This window comes from Larimichthys crocea, chromosome III, assembly GCF_000972845.2.
Source record: "Larimichthys crocea isolate SSNF chromosome III, L_crocea_2.0, whole genome shotgun sequence".
NCBI lineage: Eukaryota > Metazoa > Chordata > Actinopteri > Sciaenidae > Larimichthys > Larimichthys crocea.
In genome coordinates, this window is record NC_040013.1 from 16051716 (window position 1) to 16070216 (window position 18501).

The 18501-nt window shown below is 40.2% G+C and overlaps 2 protein-coding genes across 2 annotated transcripts; one reads left to right on the top strand and one right to left on the bottom strand.

Moving 5' to 3' along the window:
* Positions 1-13058: 13058 nt before the first annotated feature.
* LOC104930028 (arginine vasopressin-induced protein 1) lies at positions 13059-15858 on the bottom strand. The gene is made up of 3 exons (XM_010744697.3): positions 15706-15858; positions 14351-14714; positions 13059-14230 (listed from the first exon to the last, which is right to left on the bottom strand). Exons 2-3 carry the CDS (start codon positions 14698-14700, stop codon positions 13978-13980), a joined length of 603 nt encoding a protein of 200 aa, XP_010742999.2. The 5' UTR covers positions 14701-14714; positions 15706-15858; the 3' UTR covers positions 13059-13977.
* A 652-nt stretch (positions 15859-16510) lies between these two features.
* Positions 16511-18347, top strand: marveld1 (MARVEL domain containing 1). Its single transcript, XM_010745719.3, has one exon. The coding sequence runs from the start codon at positions 16810-16812 to the stop codon at positions 17305-17307; it is 498 nt and encodes a 165-aa protein (XP_010744021.2). The 5' UTR covers positions 16511-16809; the 3' UTR covers positions 17308-18347.
* Positions 18348-18501: the final 154 nt, after the last annotated feature.

Consider the following 18501-nt stretch of genomic DNA (forward strand, 5'->3'; position numbering starts at 1 on the left):
TTGACAAGTACATACAGCTTTATTCTTGTGCTTTTCACAGCTGAGAGAGAGAAAATAAAACAGTGATCATGAGAGAGGAATTGAGAGAGACGGGGAACAAATAAGTTGGAGAAAGAAAGGTTGAAAAAGAAACAGATGGGACAACATGTAGAGAGAGAGAGAGAGAGAGAGAGAGAGAGAGAGAGCAAACATCTTGCCACACATTTGCTGATATATTTGTCGACTTCAACCCTTCAACCCCTCTGTCTCCTCCCCTCTGACTATACCCTCCTCTACTCTGCACAGAAACCCACGATCAAAGTTCAGTCCCCTGAGTCTAATTCACAACCACACAGGCCCAGGATGAAACACACACACACACGTACACACACAAACACACACAAACACACACACACATACACAAACACAGTGTGAAAATCAAATGAACACACTTTAACACACAGAGTTTCACCCTGTTTCTTCTGAAGTTTCACAGGGCTTAATGAAGCACAGTCGAAACACTAAATCACTCACATGCACATGCACTAACGTGTGGTACAGCTGTATCTTTCAGCATAATTAGAGCAGATCTGGTGTGCAGTGCCACAGTAATGGGAAGGTATCATGACAGAGATTTAAGAGAAGGAGAAAGACAGTGAAACAGACAGAGACAGAGACAGAGAGAGAAGTGGGAGTTGTGGCACGCTCATTTGATATCCTGCCTTTGAATCTGCAAGTGGAAGCCACTGACTACTTATAAAACAAGCTCCCTTCCAAAACATAAAGATGTTTTATTGTCAAAACATGCTGGTGAATATTCTGTAAATATTCAGTTTGTGACACTGTAAAACATCCTTAAAAGTTCAAACATTATGTCTGTTTGTGTGTTTCCTTATCCTGATATATGTGACACTGCACTTGATCATCATTCATTGCATGGTGTTAAATACAGTCAAGAGTGACATGACAGCCACAGTAATTACGCTAAAACTGCTCTTCAAGCTATGCAGAGTGTAATTATGTGGTTGGTTTCCAATTGGACCGAAGACACTCTGCTTGTGTTTTGAATGAGTAATGCACTAAATCAGTGATTCCCAACAGGAGATCTTGTACCCTGGGGGGTAGTTTAGTTTTAAGGGAGGGGGGGGCTTGTGGAGTAGCTCAACTAATTTGAAAAATTAGGACACAGAGGACAGACATCCCACCAACCAGAATAAGTACCAACACCTGAACACAATGTGATGCAAATGAGAGTGCGTGACTGTATTTTGAAGCAAGCAGGGAGGTTGAGATGGATAGTGACAAATCCAGGATCACAGGGGTGGAAAGTTTTTGTCGCATTGCTTATATGATTAACACTGTTTTTAAACATTCAGGTTAAAAATTAATTCACACCGTGTAGCTTGTGTTTATAGCTCTGCAGGGGTGCACCGGATAAAAAAAAATCGTTGGGAACTACTGTTTTAAATGATTTATTCATAGTACACAGCAGTGTTGGCAGACTAGCTAATATTTCTAACATGCAGACTGAGCGTTGACTGCCAGTCATGCTCAAGGACACATTACCAGTAGTTTTTCTTTTTTAATAAACTGACTGGCATTGAACCTGCAACATTTGAGTTGTGCAAGTCTTTCTGACCACAACAGAGTCACTATATAATCCTATTATATAATATTTAATTCTCTTCAGACAAAGTGCATGGTCCCTGACTTCAAGTAAACTTGTTATTAACTAATCAATGCAACATGTCATTTTCTGTAATTGTTTTCTGCTCGTCAGCTGCCTACTTGTTTCTGTGTGAATAAGGCCATCAGTCACACACCATTGTGTTTCACAGGGCAATTCAAAAACATTCAATAACCATCACAAAGGGTTCTCTTTGTATGTTTGACAGACTGAATTAAACGTGATTGGACTTTTGAACGTCTTTGAGAAGGGGCTGAATCTGATTACTTTTCAGCAGCAATAGAAATTTTAGAGCGGTTTGGAGTGAGGCGCAGTTATTGCTCGAGTTGGTCTGAACACAATAAAGAGACATTTTCACGATAAACTCAAATAAATGCTGCAAAGCTCTCCGGGGTGAATAGAGATGAGAGGTTCTGATAACCGCATATGGTGAAAGTCTGTTAACCTTGAAAGCACTGTGAGATGACAGCCTCCCTCCTCTTTAGTCCTCATCTCACACTGTACATCTCCTGCTAATGTCCTGATATCAGAGTCTAATAATTGATTGATGCAGGTCTCTAATAGCTACTGAATGATAAAGTAATAATCATGACTAATGCAGGGATCCATTAGGGCCATCTAAGCTGTCATAACACATTATGACAGTCCAGAGATTTGATGCATTAAATGGGGTCCCACTAAATGGGTTTAATTGGGACATGACTCGCTGTCCAACTTTCCTGAAAGTCTTCCAGAGCTAAATCCTGATAAAACTAATAACTGGCTTTCTAACAAGGCAGCTCAATTGAGTTCCAGCCCTTCTTAAATGGCCATTTATCATGCTGACCATTTTTTTCTCCTCGTAACACATCAGACCACTCACAGCCAATTGCATCTCCTGTGTAATATGTGACATCCTGCCAACCTAGGCCCTTCGCTTGTTGTTTAAAAGCAATTTTTGGCATCTAACCTGTCTTCTGCACAGCATCTCAAATAAACTCTCTTCCTCAAAGTGACAATGCCTGCGGGGAACTGTGTTCAGACATATTTGCATTTGTAGTGTTTGAATTAGCCCCTTTGAAGAAAGTAATGTGAATGCAAAATGATGGAGAAGACGATGTCTGAAGGTGCAGGGTTTTATCTGCAGCACACGTTTTTTGTGTCCTCACATGAGATCAGAGAGGGCTTCAGGGGTCGTTTTCCATTTAGGATCTGATTCGTTTTAATCCTCTGTCACGTCCTCCCTGGGAGGCACTGACTGACTTCAAAGGTGTTGGTGGAAAGTTAACAGGAATCTATTCTTGGACCTCCATCCTTTCAAGTTCTGCTTTAGCACGTCACGCAAAACACTCAAATCTTTTGCAATTTCTAAAATAATTAGAAAGTCTGTCCTGCATGTCACATGCAGGACAGACTGTTCAGGATTGTGTGGGGAATTTACTTCTTAGGACACAAGAAGAGTCTGCAGCCATGATAGCAACTCTGTGAGCCAAACACATGATTTTAGCTGAAAGCTAACATGTTCATAGTAACATACTACTGTTAGACTGGTTTATCATATTTGTTTAATATGTTAGCATGCTAATGATGCTGGTAGTGGACCTAATACAGTCTATTTATCCAGCTCATGTGTGGGCTTGGCTATTGCCTGGATGGCAGACCAGTGGTGCCAGTAGGGAGCAGTCACACGTATATGATATTAAACCAAGGTCTTATTGCACTTAATCCAAAAAGTAAGGGGTTCCTCAGTGTCCTGGCAAAATTCCCTACCTGGCTCTCTCCATCTGGTTACCTCAAACTGATGTGTGGTGAGCATTGTGGTGCAAAATGGCTACTGTTTCCCCTCCTTCACTCTAAAGCACTTCGGGCATCAAGATAAAGTGCTATATAAATGTAATTTGTTATTAATAGCATTATAAATTGCTAGTGAGAGCTACTAATGATTATAACTGCACTGGGCCAGATTTAAAAGACAGATTTCAATAGGAGTAGAAAAGGATATTTGCAATATTTAATGACCACACCAGAGGCAAAGAACTGTTATAGTACTTTGTACTTTAGAAAGTTAAAAAATAAAAGAAATACAAATGGCCATATTCAGTTGTACAATATCAATGTTCTGTTCAAACCTAATATACAAAAACAAAGATTAATTGCATTTCTCAGCATTAACTGTTTCTATTGCTACTGTTTTTCTTAGCCTATGACTTATTTAAATAAGAGTTTTCTGTCTGGTGCACCTTATTCAGACTTTAGATCTGAGCACGCACAGGACATATTTGAGTGCGAGCGAAATGTTTGTGTCCAAGAAGAAGAAATGTGAGCACAAGCATGTGATTTTTGAGGTCGAGCACACATTTTGAAAGAAAGCGGCAGAAATCTGAGTGCGAGCACAAAATGTGCGCACGAGGAGAATAAATCGGAGCACGAGAAGGAGAAATCATGCTCTTAAACTGAAAATCTACACTCTTGAATAAAGGTAGGATAAAAAAAAACATCTATTCTAATAAATTATGCTATAATAAATGACAACTATCATAAATCAATCAAACCTTACAGTTTATTATTTAGAATATATAAAACAAAAAGGTCACTGTATGTAAGGCACGATAATACACCATACTTAATCATTGGTTAATACTCAGTCTATCCACTGAACCAGTGATGGTTATGTCAGCAGGAGGGCAGATCTTGGCTCTAGGATTTTCAATTTGGATCTCGAGGTCTCAATCTTGGGTTGTCTCACCATTAACTCAAAAAACCTGACATTTAGTTATTGGCTCAAACATGGTTTGGATTTATTAGCCTTGTTGATTGCCAGGAAAAGTTAATTCAGCAAAAATACATAACAGGTCCTGACAGGCTCAGACAGACAACATTAGGAGTCCTGGACCCTGCAGAGACAGATGTTTAACCACCAATCATATATTGTTCTGTTCAAAGAGGCCATGTGGGTTGCTGGTCTATCACTAACTCAACGGGTCACTTCTTTTGTGTTATTGTGTGACTTTGATGAGTTTGTACAAATATGTTAAAACACCCAGTGTCTGACTAGCACCTGCTGTCACGCCCACCTACGGCATATGGTGTTGTGTACCTGCATTTTGAGTGGCTAGGGCTCTTCCATGTTTAATTGTGGCCTGGGTTATACTAATATTTGCTAGTTAGCACAAAGCATACAATTCAGGCTGGTGGTAATATAATTACTTTTGTAAGTTTTTAATCATGGAGTACTGGTGCAGGATAAAAAGTCGGGTGATCAGAGTTGTCATCCTCATATTTCTGCTAGAGTTTAGGCTTCAGCTCAGCTCAGGTCCCTCTGGGGACCATGAATGTCTGTACAAACAGAAATTTGGGAGTGACTATAATAAATCATTTGAAATCACATAAAAACATTTCTATTTTTTTCTTTTTCTTTTAACCTGTCTCCTTGTATTTTCAGTTATCTATTTAGATTTATTCTTTCATGTGGTTGCAGTCTTGCCGTTGTGTTAGTTTTGTCCCAGACTTTCAGCAGCGCATTTAACAGCTGTAGCTCACGGGTATACTACAGAGGAATTATGAGATGAAAATTATGTCATTAATCTTTTTGGTTTTTTGTTGTTGTTTGTTTGTTTCTACATTTTTTGTCTCTTTAATGTTTCTCATAATGGATTTCTGACTTTGATGTTTAAACCAGGATGGGGATGTTTAAAGTGTGGGCTGGTTCCTTGCTTTGTCTGACTGTGTATGGAAATAGTTTAGGGGGAGAAGGAAGATAAATGAAAAACAAAATTCTCTGAGGAAATGCTCTTTGTGTACCATCTTTTTCTATAAAAATACTGTATATTGCAAAAAAAGGGGGAAAAAAAAGAAAAGTGAAATAGAAGAAGCAATGAAAATGAGCCACCCCACTATATCACTTACGTCTGCCAGTAAGCACTTTCAGTTTCAACTATTCAGCAGCACTTTTCCCTCTGAAAAGGACCTAAATCATCACACCCACTGAAGCACTGCAGAGCTGTTTTTGCACTCATGAAAGTTCATGTTTATGTTTGGGTGAATTTGTGTCACTGTGGTTAGGTCTGCATGCAACCATCCTTATATATACGAGTGTACCTTTGTGCATTTTATGTTATAAAATATACCCATCCCTGAAGTGTTTTGTTTTTTTAGCATTGACAGGCTCTGTAAAATTCAAAAAGGTCACTGAACAAGCTGCTGCCCTTTTCTCTGTCACATAACAGGTATCATTCTCCTCTACAGGAGAAAACAAAGCTTGAAGAAGATTGAACATAGTACTGGAGCGTTAAGTTTGTGCATCCATGCACGTTGCTGGATGCGTGCAGGCAAAAGCACTGAGTCTGCATACATGGATGTGTGACATCTCCAAGGTCTGTTTTGAATTGAATTGAATTATTCAGATGTGCTTTCCCTCTTAGTTCCAACCCAGTGGTACATGTTAATGTGAAATTAGTCCCACTTTGCCCTGCTGATCTTTACGTGTACACACTGTTATTATATATCACAATAAATCAGCCATGCAAGCTGATCTCTGAATAAATCAAAGTTGTATCTTGTCTAGTTGTGTAAGTCATTGGGACATTAGAGCATGCTGGCATGCTGCATTGACATGTTTGTACACATGCAGTGAAGTATGTTAAAGTAACATTATGTAACTTTTCTACCATAAAAAAAACAGATTGAAACCGCTGTGATACCTCTGTCATTCTCACTCTGCAGCCTGTACACACACCACCGACTATTTGACTGATTTTGGTGAAAACTGGATAATTTTTTATGAAATAAATATTGTATAATTTACCTCTGATGTCCTCCAGCTGCTTCTCCTAATGGACAACAAAGTAAACTGTTGCAAACTGTAGTTGCTGTTAACTAATATTTAAAAAATATCAGTTTGTTAGCCATGCAGCCCAGAAAGTGAGCTCAGAGCACCAGGGGAATGTTAGTACCACAGACGGTTTGGTATGAAGTATTGTTATAACATTAATAACAATAAAAGTAACATTAGCTGGCTGCTATTGCTATGTGCTTGTGTTGTTGCACTTGCTTAATGTTTGGTAGCAAAGTTGCAAAATAGTATAATCATAAAAGTGGTGGTATTACAGTTAAACTGGGGGCACTAAATCACAAAAAATACTAATTTCTACTCAATGTTGCTTTAACTTAGCAAACACCAAGAAATGTAATGTGAATTAAACTAAAATACCACAGTGGGCTTCCTTCAATGCATTCTGCACTGCAATTTTATATATTTCATTTTAAAAAAAAGTACAGTACACACAAGAGTGAGAGCCTCTTTTTAAATCTACCTTTAACTTAAGGTGCTGAGGCTCAGGCACTATGTCATTGAAGGCTTTGTTGTGCACTTTTCTAGCAGTGTAACCCCAGCTGTAAATCAGAGAGATTAAAACCCTTCCCTCTTTTTATGTCTTTTCCTCTTATAAAATATGTCAGGAATCTGATCAGTTCACAGTGGTGCAATACATTTTCAAGGCTTTACTTTGTTTTACCAATGCACTGGCTGTCACAATCCCCCTATAACCATGCAGCATTGAGCATTGATAGCCTATAGGCAGATGTGTTTACACTGCACCACAAAAATTGTGGAAATAATAGATAGAGAATAATCTTAAATAATCTCTGTTATGTTTTATAGAACACCAGCTCATTATAAGGCTGCACATTGACCAAAACCTAGTTACTACTGTAGGTGTAGCTGTTTTAAAACCTAACCTGAACCCAGCAGGGCTTTGAAATATATCCAACATATATTACTCCTCTGTGATTTTGAAAAACAGAGCAGCGCTGTAACAAAAAGAACAAGAGTTTCTCTAGTGTGGGTTCAGAAAAAGGACAAAGAACAAGGGAGCAACACAGTCATTTGACATGCGACCCTACATATTAAGGTACAGGGAGGCTGCTTTTAAAAACCCTTCCTCCTCTGCCTCTGTGAATGGCTCAGACTGCTGGAATGGGCAATGCAATTTAATATAATGTGATGTGAGTTTGGCTCTACGTCCCGAAGGCAGTAAAGCATGAGGGCAGGCAGAAAGGTCTCAAACGTGGAAAGCAGTTTGACCTTGGTGTATATGGACTGGAGTCCATTTTATATCAGAGAAAGTTTCACCCTTCATGTCATGACCAGTGCAACCATTTTATCTTCCAAGTCTTCTGTTGTAGATTGAAGAAAATGATTTTTCTTTGACATCAATAACGGAGTTTTCAATTCTGAAGGTCCTATAAAAGGTTCTTTGCTTGAATACCTTTAAATTGAGTAAACTGAAAAGGTGCTGGCCCCAGCTCAGTGGGACACTCTTGCTGAATCATGTTTGATGTTCTCCAGTCACCTCAAAGGGGGGCAGGGGGAAAGTGCCATGGCCGTGTGTAGAGACTGCAAAAGTGAGCGAGAGCCTGAGCTGTACAGTACAGAGAATAAGAACAAAGCACTCAATGACACAGAGGAAGGAATAACAATGAGTGCCGTGCCGCAGTGTTATGTGATTCTGCCATGAACAAAGACACAGAATGTGGCACAGGCGTTGTGTGTGTGCATGCGTGAGGGTTTGGGATTACTATCAGAGCACATGGAGCATGTACTGTATATATCATTTCACTAATTACTGCTCCTTGCTCTAATTACAATGCAGCAGGGACCTGTTCAACTCTCAGATCATAGCTTATGTAAAATCGCTATATGGCTTCAGTGTCAATCAAACGTACGCAGACATACACAGGGGAAAAAAAGCTTGTTTCTTCTCCTGCATGCCTTTTGAAAATCCGATCAGCTCCCCGTGTTCTCCATACAGCTGTCACTCCTCGCTTTCTTCATCCTTTGTCAGCTTTGCCTTGACTCATCCCTGCAAAAATTTCTGGAAAGCAATACCAAAAAATGAGACAGGCATATTTGAAATCTGAGGGTAAGTCTCAGATAAAGAAACATCACAAAAAGTTGTTATTGGGCTGATTTAGAAGACAGGCGACAGGGGAAATCTAATTTATGATCGCCAGAAAAGAGGATTTAATCAAGATGCAAAATTGATGGTCCACTGCAGTTTTTAAGGGATAAACTGTAAACTGGGCAACCAGCCATCTGTACATTTTATTCTGAAGAAGCTGTGCTCACCAGAGAAATTACTCTACAGAAATGTATCATTACAAACACCTTGAGTTTCGTAGTTTCTGAACAGCCCAGATAATGAATGGACCCCAGAAATGCAAATATCTCCACAAAAAATGGAAAAAGGTTGTATTTTATGTCCCTTTATTTGTATGTGTGAACAGGAAAAAGACCTGTAAATACATTGTTTAGTTTATTTTTACCTCCTTTGGTCAATGATGATTACAAATAACTGAGCAATGAGTGCCAGAAATACATGCCATTTACAAAACCATTGCATAGAAAAGCTTACCACTGTCATTTTTTATTAACTATCAAATTGGGCTCATAATTTTGGAAGCATAAAGACATTCATTTATATGCACATAACTTAGAAAACTGCTAAGAAGTGCATGTTGCCTGAGAGGCAACAGTATACCACAAAGGAATCTAGGTTTGCCACCAGTGTACAGGACTATAATAGCTACAAGTACAGCACGATTCTTTCTGCAACTCTGGTATAATTTAACCTAGATTTAGAGCATTTATACCTCAGTGCAAGGTTTTTATTAAATTCCACATCTGACCAATAAAGTGATTATTACAAATAACCATCATGATGATGATTAGTCTAATATTATGGCTTTAGGCTGAATTTAAGATCACTTAACATCTAACCAAGAGTCTGGGTCAAGAAGGTAGTCCTGGTGTTTTTTACTGGCTGTAGGTCAAGTTTTTGTTAATCTAAGACCATAATAGGAGTCTTACAGTCACTCTTTGTCTGAGCCCTCATATAAGGCATGTCTTCCTATCATATTCAGCCTTAATGAGGGCCACAAGCCTCACCACCATTACCAGTCGGAGGAGAAGTATTCAGATTCTTTACTTAAGTAAAACTATGAGTAAAGCAATGCAATAATACTCCATCACAAGGAAAGGTCATACATTCAAAGTACAGAAGTATTTTCAAAATGTTCTTAAAGGGGTAGTTTGGGTATTTCGAAGGTATATTGAAGTGGGGCTATTGAGGTGCTTTAAACAGGAAACAAGGATGCTGGCACATAAGCAGAGCTATACACTGCTGTTGACTGGGTAGACAAACATATCAGAGTTACAGCAGCTCAGTCAGAAAAACTTCAGGCATCTTTGAAATCTTTAGAAACATGAAATCTGATCTCAGATCAGATCCTGTAACTTTCTGGCCCAAACTGCTATTAGCATACAGTATCAGCATTGATTTGTTGTTACTGCAACATGACAAAAAGAAACAATATAAGCTTTTCTTTTAAGTTATTGTGTTTTGCCTTGTAACATGAACAGCTACAGTACAGATATTGACCTATGTTACTCAGGGAGTATAACCGCATTGTGTAATTACACTAAATCTCCAACTAATGACTCTTATAATCTACTGTAAATGAACACATCCCTCTAGCCTTTCAAATACAGTGTAATCTAATAAACCAGAAAATATAATAAAAATAAACCTGTAGCCGGCCGTAACGTGGCCTCCCTTTTGGTTTAACGTTAGCCAGCAGATGTTGGTAATGAAACAACCATTTTTATAATCATGTCAAAGAACAAGTGTGAGAAGCAAACAAACACTAATCTTTTGAAAATATTCAGCAAACGCCAATCAAATCAAGCTAGTAGCAAGCATTAGATAGCTGGTGCTGAGCTAATCATGTTTGCTAACTATCCAGGTGACTCACTTATCCGGATGCACTTCTAAGCACTTGTTAAAGTTTGATGTGGTCGTTCCAGCATCTTTTATTGTGATTCTGCAGACGTTGCATTTAGTGATGTATATTTTGTCTCGTGTGAAGTTATTATAGCCAAGTTGTGACAAATGGCACAGTAGCTGCAGGTGTGCTCACTGTGTTGTAAATGTAGTTCACAATTCCTAAATCTTAAGTCTGACTCGAGTCTCAAGTCTTTTGAGGACGAGTATCAAGACAAGTCTTAAGTCACTATGTGTGCTGTCTTTGGTAGCTGGTTAGGTAGCTCATTTATCTCTATAGTCTGGTAGTTTAGTCCAGTGGTTGTAAAATGATTAATGGATAGTATAGGAAAGAAGAAACAACAAAGCTTTTCCTCCAATTTGTGTTTTATCTTTATGAAATTCTCTTTTCTAATCTTTAAGCCTCAAACAGTCATTTAAAGGAAACCATCTGCAAAGTTTAGAATGGCTGTCACTCTTTGGAGGAACTAACAGTAGACAGGACCCTAAGTAGACACTTCAGTAGATGCTTTTTTGTAAGGGGTCATCTTTAACATTGCATTGTAAGGTTATCAGACGTTTTTGCTCAATGTAAATCTTAATTTAGTAACCACTGCCAAATAAATGTAGAGGAGTAAGATAAATTTCCCACTGAAATGTAGTAAAATAGAAGACTAAACTAGCATAATATAGATATTGATGAGTATGATATGTTATAATTATGTACTATATATTATATACTCACAAAGAAAACTACTAAATCTAGCTGCAGCTATAGTATCAAGCAATCATCATTCCATATCTCATCTATAGTCATAAAATTCATAGAATGAATGAAAAGCTGAGATAACCTATAGGCAGTAAAATGAGGTTTTCTGTGCAATGAATTTATTTCACACAGCAAAGTAAGAAGCTCAGCAAATTGAGAAATACCTCAGTCTTCTGCTGGAGTCACCTTATAAAGCAGCCCAACAGATGCCTCAGTTTGCCATTACACCAGCCAGGCACTACTGAGTAGAGCCAGGATACACAGAAAGACGTGATGACCTGTGAATCCGTTGGCATCACCCAGGAGAAGCTGGAGGAGAGTGATGGGGAAGTGGACATCTGGCGGATGCTGGGTAATCCTAGTCCAAATATTACAAAGACAGCCAAAAATATCAATTCGACTCATCAGACCACAGTTTTTCCACTGGTCGAATGTCCATTCCTTGTGTTTCTTGGCCCAAGCGCTTCTCTTCTTCTTCATGGTCTGCTTCAGTAGTGGTGTCTTTGCAGCAATTCGACCATGAAGGCCTGACTCATGGAGTCTCCTCTGAACAGCTGATGTAGTGATGTGCCTGCTACTTGAACTCTGGGAAGCAATTATGTGTGCTCTAATCTAAAGTACCCTTAATTGGCGATTTCTGAGGCTGGTAACTGTAATGAACTTCTCCTCTGCAGCAGAGGTCTTAGTCTTCCTTTCCTTGGGCGGTCCTCATGGGAACCAGTTTCATCATAACGTTTGATGGTTTTTCAACTGCACTTGAAGACACATTTAAAGCTTTTCCCAAAGTAATGATGGGTCGCTGTTTCTCTTTACTTAGTTTAGCAGTTCTTGCCAAATTAGTATGGAATACTACAGCAGTTGAATAGGGCTGTCTACTGGATGCCAACATTATCACTGAACAACATATCTGATGGTCTCAGACACATTAAGAAGAGAAGAAATATCACTGATTAACATTTGACAATGTACATGAAGCTGACTGAGAAAATGTCAAAAGTGTGGAAATCTGTCATCACAGCAAAAGATATGTCCAATCTTTTGACTGGTACTGTCAGCCACCATTTTAGAGTCTTGTTGAAATAAACCGACTCAGCATGTCCATTCAGTTTAACAAGTTGTTCTGTCGTGGTGTTAGGCTGCCTTTATGTTAGAGGTGAAAACTCTACAACTCATTAGTCATAGCCATGTATTAAAGTAATTTCTCAAACCTGGCAGGAAAGACAAGTTCAACATGACAAGCTAGGATCAACGAGACTACCTATTTGTCTATTAAAATTAGTCTGCCCTTTCACGATAGCGTACACTGAATTTTTAAGTTTTCTGTGGGGAAATCTGTGCCATGCATGACAAATACAATTCCTTCCTGACTTGCTCTCCCAAAACAAAAGCTTTTGTGCCATCTAGTGTCCGCTAAGTGATCTACATAATGGCATCAGTACTAGATATAACCACTGGAAGGCAGCATTTGTTTCTATTTGTGTGAGAAGTAATGCATATGGAATATACTGTAAGTTAAGGGCTGAAAACATCTTTTTAAACAAATGCTCTGTAACTTCAGCAGCTTGTAACGCACGGATAGAGAAAGAAAATGTGCAGTGCTATTCCAATGGGAGTGTAAGGTGCAGTTCTTGGGTGTGAATGTGTTTAAACTGCATGCACATATTGTGTACAATAAAAGTGAAAATGACCAAGATGGAGGTGTTACTGTCAAAATGTTCAATTGAAGTGTTTTAGGCCAAGATGCTGAAGCATTTTCATTAGTTTCCGAAAGGTAAAAATGTTGATCGTATCATATTATTGTGACGAAACAAAGAAGAAAAAGACAGACAGTACAAAGACTCACTTTTATTTATTACCATAAATCTAACAAAAACACACAAACAGTATCAAAAATTTTACAGCAATCTGATAAGGTTGGTGACATACAGTCTTTCATAGGCACAGCAGGTTTTCACACTGTTACCATGAACATTTTAATATGATATTAATTTACTCATTCCCTGCACAGTGAGGGTTTGGCCCTGAAGTTATTATTAATCATTTCTGGTGTCTAGGCAGACTTGACACTGACACTTTCAATTACAAAACAAAAATTACAATTACAACCACTTCAATTCACGGCACAACTGTTACATGTGGAGTCAGAATAACGTGTATGTTTGTTTTGCATTTCTACATCTCATGATACCCAACATACCCATTTTTAGTGTTTATAGTGCAAAATACCATACTGTGAATACAGACTCAAGAAGTTAACATCTTTTTAGGCTAATATAAATACAGTATTTCATCTTACACATGTATATCTACACATACGGCTTTCTGTAGTACAGGACATGGACAGACCAGTTCAAGTAATTCACACATTATAATATCAGTGAAACAAAACTATTTAAAGTCACCTCACTGTCCATATTTATCAGTGTTTAGCGCAAGAGGTGGAATGAATTTAGGAAAATGCTTAAGGCAGTTCTTGAGAGGCAACCACAACATAAAGTTGAGATACCAAGAGCTAGTCAGAGGTTTGTGCTGCCTTGATTATAGGCAGATCTGGTGGATGTGTGTCTGCAACAAACAGTGTAGTGCCAGTATATGATCATCTGATCAATGCCATTAAAATGATCAGACATTATGGCATTATGTGAAACATACAATGCAGTTTCACGTGCGACTGTAAAAAAGTGTTAGTCAAGCTTATTGTGTTAATCCAACCTAGCTCTCCCGTTTCTGAGGTCTGGGTGAAATCAATGGAGTATTCTGTGGAGGTATCTCTCTGGGTTATTGTCTCCTCCTCTCCGCAGTCCTGAGCTGGTTCTAACTGGTCTCTCAGACGTCCCTGCAGGGCTCTGGCTCTCTGTAAGTACCGCTGTGGCCCCTGAACCTCTTCCTGTTGTTCCTGTGTGTTGGTGTGCATCTGCACTGCTTTGTGCTCCTTCCTCAGAGTCACTCTCCTCTCCGGGGTCCTTCCCCTGGCTGCCTGGCGAGCTCTCCCCAATCCTGAACAACATGAATTGTGTTTCATAAGAAAAAAAAAATGCAGATCCTAAGCATTTAAAAAGTCACTGCGACGATGTAGTGAATGTATATGAAGTCATATTAGTTTAGCAGTGTTTCTACCTGAGATGATTGAACGCTCGTAGCCAGTGTGAGCCTAGAGCATCCCTCCCATTATTCCTCAGCCCTCTCCTGTGACTACGGGCCCTCAGTCCTATCAAAGCCTGAGCCAGTTCAGCCTCATCTCCATGGCCCCAAACCAGCTGGGCCCTCTGTTCAGCATCCTGGTCCCCCGCTGCCTTGAAAAGTCTCTGGAGCTGCCACAGATTCACATCACTGAAAATGTTCCCGGAGCCAGCCTTCCTGCTCCTCCTCTCGGCCAGCCGCCACAGTGGGGACGGGCGCACCATCATGGAGGTAGTAGGTGGGGACGGTCTGGTATCCATCCCGAGAAGGACAGGGAAAGGTGGCATATACTGGCTCAACTCTGTGGAGAAGCCAGTACAAGTTTCCACTTAAGTAAGTAAAAGATTCTTAGGCTTTTGTGGTTGTAACAGACAATAACAAAGCAAAACACAACATACAGTACAAACAAATGAGCACAGACTGCGTCACAAGTCAAGCTGTGAGTCAATTCTATAAATCCTGCTTTGGAAGTGAGTGATGAGCTGTACGTTAAAGCCCATTAAACTGCAGATGGCAACTTATCTCTCTTTAGTCACATATGGTTTTAAGTGGGACACTAACAGATAAGTATTAGCTGAGTGACCAAGATCATGACTGCATGTGGGTCAGCAGCACTAACATGACTTTCTTTAAGCTTGACAGAATAATCACTCACTAACTTCCTCCAGAGCAGATCAACTTTAGGAGGTTAAGATTTTCCAAATCGGTTATTTCCAAGGTCAGGAAGAAAAGGTTCACCTTGAAGTTAATCTTCATTCTGGCTACAGAGTCCTTCATATTTAATAAACTTTTAACATCTATTAGCATTTTGTAATCATTTTTGTTACAGGTCTGCCGAGGAAAAGAAAGTTAAACAATGCACTACATAATAAACTTATGTGCGTACCTACTACAGTAAGTCATTTGAGGACACATAGACTATCATTATTACAGAATGCAGCTCTGCACAGGCAAACTTTTTTAAATCAAAAGTAGGTTAAGTCAAGTTAACCTCACAGGTTTCATTATTCCCCCTCACCCTCGCCCTAACCCCTGCCAGTCTGTTTACATAAGCAGTTTCGGTTCTCAGAGGCAGAAATGCCGGATCTCATGCAAAGATTTGCCTCTGCTATAAACAGCCTCTGTGCAAAAGGAAGCAGACTTTCTTCAAATGGATGATGCATCATCGTTGGTGATTCTAATTCATAAGACAAAGCATGCAGTGACTGACTGTTCAGTGCTTTCATTATGTTGTGTCAGTAAACAGCAATCATGTGGGAGTCATGTGAAAAACAAAAGGACATCAGGCTTACCCGAGGACTGTCTGATATGTTCACTGCACCCTGCTCCTACAGCATCTCCCTCTGCGTTGTGCGCATCGCCGTCTCTTTGCAATGAAGGCTGCCACACTTGCTGCACCGTCGCCGGACTTCGCAGTCTTGTTTGTCCAAGCTTCACCTGCAATCAATTTGTGTCCTTGAACTGAATGTCAATCATAAACAAATGTCGTCAAACGACCAATGAGGGTGGAGAGATTTTCTATCCCCTCCTGGAAGAGCTTTATTTCGACCAATCACCGCTTTAGGGGGGATTATGACGACGTGGAGGGGGAGGGATGGCTCCTCCTTCTAGCCACGTAGGGTGTGTACACTAAAATCCATTGACGTCAATGAGCCCGGCTGGCACAAGAAGCGTCTGTCAATTATGCGAGAGGGAGGTAACATGTGAGCATCCTGCGCTGAGGCACGCAAACAGGATGACGCATGGAGTATATATGAAGAGACAACATTACACAAACAACACTGTGCGTGTGTCACTTTGTATGGGAAAACTATTTGACACTGGCTTCAGTTGAGAAAAATAAAAATATCCTCTCCATTGCGTCTCTTTGTCCAAATCATACATATTTACATGTGTCCATACTTCACATCTCCACAGAGCATGTCTGACTTCATCATCACGAATAATAAAAGCCTGGAAAAACAGGGCAAAAGGTCACACACCCCGGGGAAAACTGCACCATGGGGAAATGCATCAGCAGATGAGTGGTCGTGGATGAATCCAGCAGCACCAGACCAGCAGAGGAGGAGCAGGATTTGAATTACAGGCCGCCCCCACTCCATCACCCAGCCCCCCAACACAGACTCTACATTCAGCAGAGGAAACGGAAAAGACGAAACATACAAGAAAGTTTTTCATTTCAAAACCCCGGGGCTGTGGAAAGAACAGAGAGTTCCTTTTTTTTAAAACCTTAACTTGTCCACTTTTGGCTTCATTGTTGGACCACAAACCCGGCCTCCCACCCCTGTTATTTCCACTTTTTTTTGCCCATCTTTTTCCCCAGCTGTCTGCAGCTGGCAGAAAGCACCCGCCCTGTCCGGGAAAAGGGGACCGAGAGTGACCGGAGGAGGAGAGAGATGCCACCCCAATCTCCCCAGCCGCAGGTGAGGGAGAATATCCTGAAGTTCCTCAAGAGTTTTTTGGGAATCATCCGGATCCTGCAGATTGTGTTCGGTGCCGGGCTGTGGGTCACCATCGCCGCCAACAAATACGAAGGATCCAGCCACTTCGTCCTGTTCGTCGCAGTCCTCTTCTGGCTCCTCACCCTCGATCTTTTCTTCCTCACCCTCCTGGACAAGCAGGACCTCGTCCCGTTCCTGGGAGGGGAGCGCTGGTTGCCCACCAACCTGGCGCATGACGTGGCCGCCGCCGTGCTCTACCTGCCGGCCATAGGTATCATGATCTACAAGACGGGTCGCAACTCTTTCTGCACCCTGGAGCAGTACAAGCACTCCTGTCCGTACAAGGTCTACCTGACGGCCGCCGTGTTCGCCTGCCTGTGCTGCCTGGTTTACCTCCTGTCGGTTATTTATGGGGCTTACAGGAAGTGTCGAGGAGAACGAACGGTCTTCTGATGAGACTGAGATTGTGGGAGGGTGGGGTGGTGATGGCAACAGGGAGACAGGAGGATATGGGGGGGTCTTTGAGGGTGGGTATCCACAGCAAGATGAGGAATAGTTAACTTCACTGTAATTTAACTCAACAGCTACTCTAATCACAGATTTATCTGCATTGTCTCCCCAGAATCATCCCAAATCACTCCAAGTGTGTTTAACATGAAAACACCCTGAAACAGAGGCCAGGGTGGGAATCTGATTGGAAATATGTAGGGAGGGCGAAGTATTGTAACCCTTTATGAAGGTACAAGTCTCTTAAGTTTGCTTCACAGTAATTTAAATGCAGTTTCTCCTCATAAAGAATCATTATAATATTCCTGTGTGGACTTATTATAGTGTGCTAGCAGTGTATTCAGTGTTACGTGGCCTTAACATGTGTTTTGTAGATTTGTGTTGATACTGGTAACCATCCATCTACAAGCCAGATGCCAAAAATGTTGATGGGACGCTGTGTAAATGAAAACAGGATGCAGTGATTTGCAAATCCCTTTTGACCTATATTCAATTGAGTACAGCACAAAGGCAAGATATTTAATGTTCAAACAGATAAACGTTATAGTTTTTTGTAAATATACACTCATTTTCAATTTGATGCTTTCTGTTTGTGTTTACAGTTCACACAGCGTCATAACTTCTTTTCTTTTTAGAATCAGGGTTGTAAAACGTCTCATAGGATCGCCACAGTTTTTTTCTCAAGGGATTCTTTTCGTTGCCTTTTTTTTCTTCTAAAGTATATATTTTTATGTGTTTTTGTACGGCTATACTGAGCAGTTACTGAAGCGTGACGGACTAAAACACTCTTTTACCAGTTTTTTTGTTTTGTCTGACTCACAAAACATTTTTTTTCTTTCTTTTTCATCAGTGCCTTCTGTCCAAATGTTGTACACTGAACAAACAGCAACACATACAACACAATATGGATGTGATTGGTGCTACAAGTGTTCATTATGTAAAAGCCAAAGAGTAAAAAGCGAACAAATAAAGAGCAGTAAGTGAGAGCCAGTGAGATGTTTCTTTGGTTGTCATCATGTATTGGTACAAAGAAGTGTTTAGACAAACTGCTTGAGGAAAATGTTGTAAAGTGCTTTGTTAATCTGAGTGCTTTCAAAGAGCTGGGCTGCATGCACGTAATGTGCTTTTTGGTGGCTTTTT

What these genes read in the sequence shown, in the direction of transcription:
- LOC104930028 (XM_010744697.3), bottom strand. Translation starts at nt 14,700, where the DNA reads ATGCCACCTTTCCCTGTCCTTCTCGGGATGGATACCAGACCGTCCCCA. An exon ending in CGAGCGTTCAATCATCTCAG is followed by an intron (nt 14,231 to 14,350) that starts GTAGAAACACTG and finishes CATGTTGTTCAG; the next exon opens with GATTGGGGAGAGCTCGCCAG.
- marveld1 (XM_010745719.3), top strand. Translation starts at nt 16,810, where the DNA reads ATGCCACCCCAATCTCCCCAGCCGCAGGTGAGGGAGAATATCCTGAAG.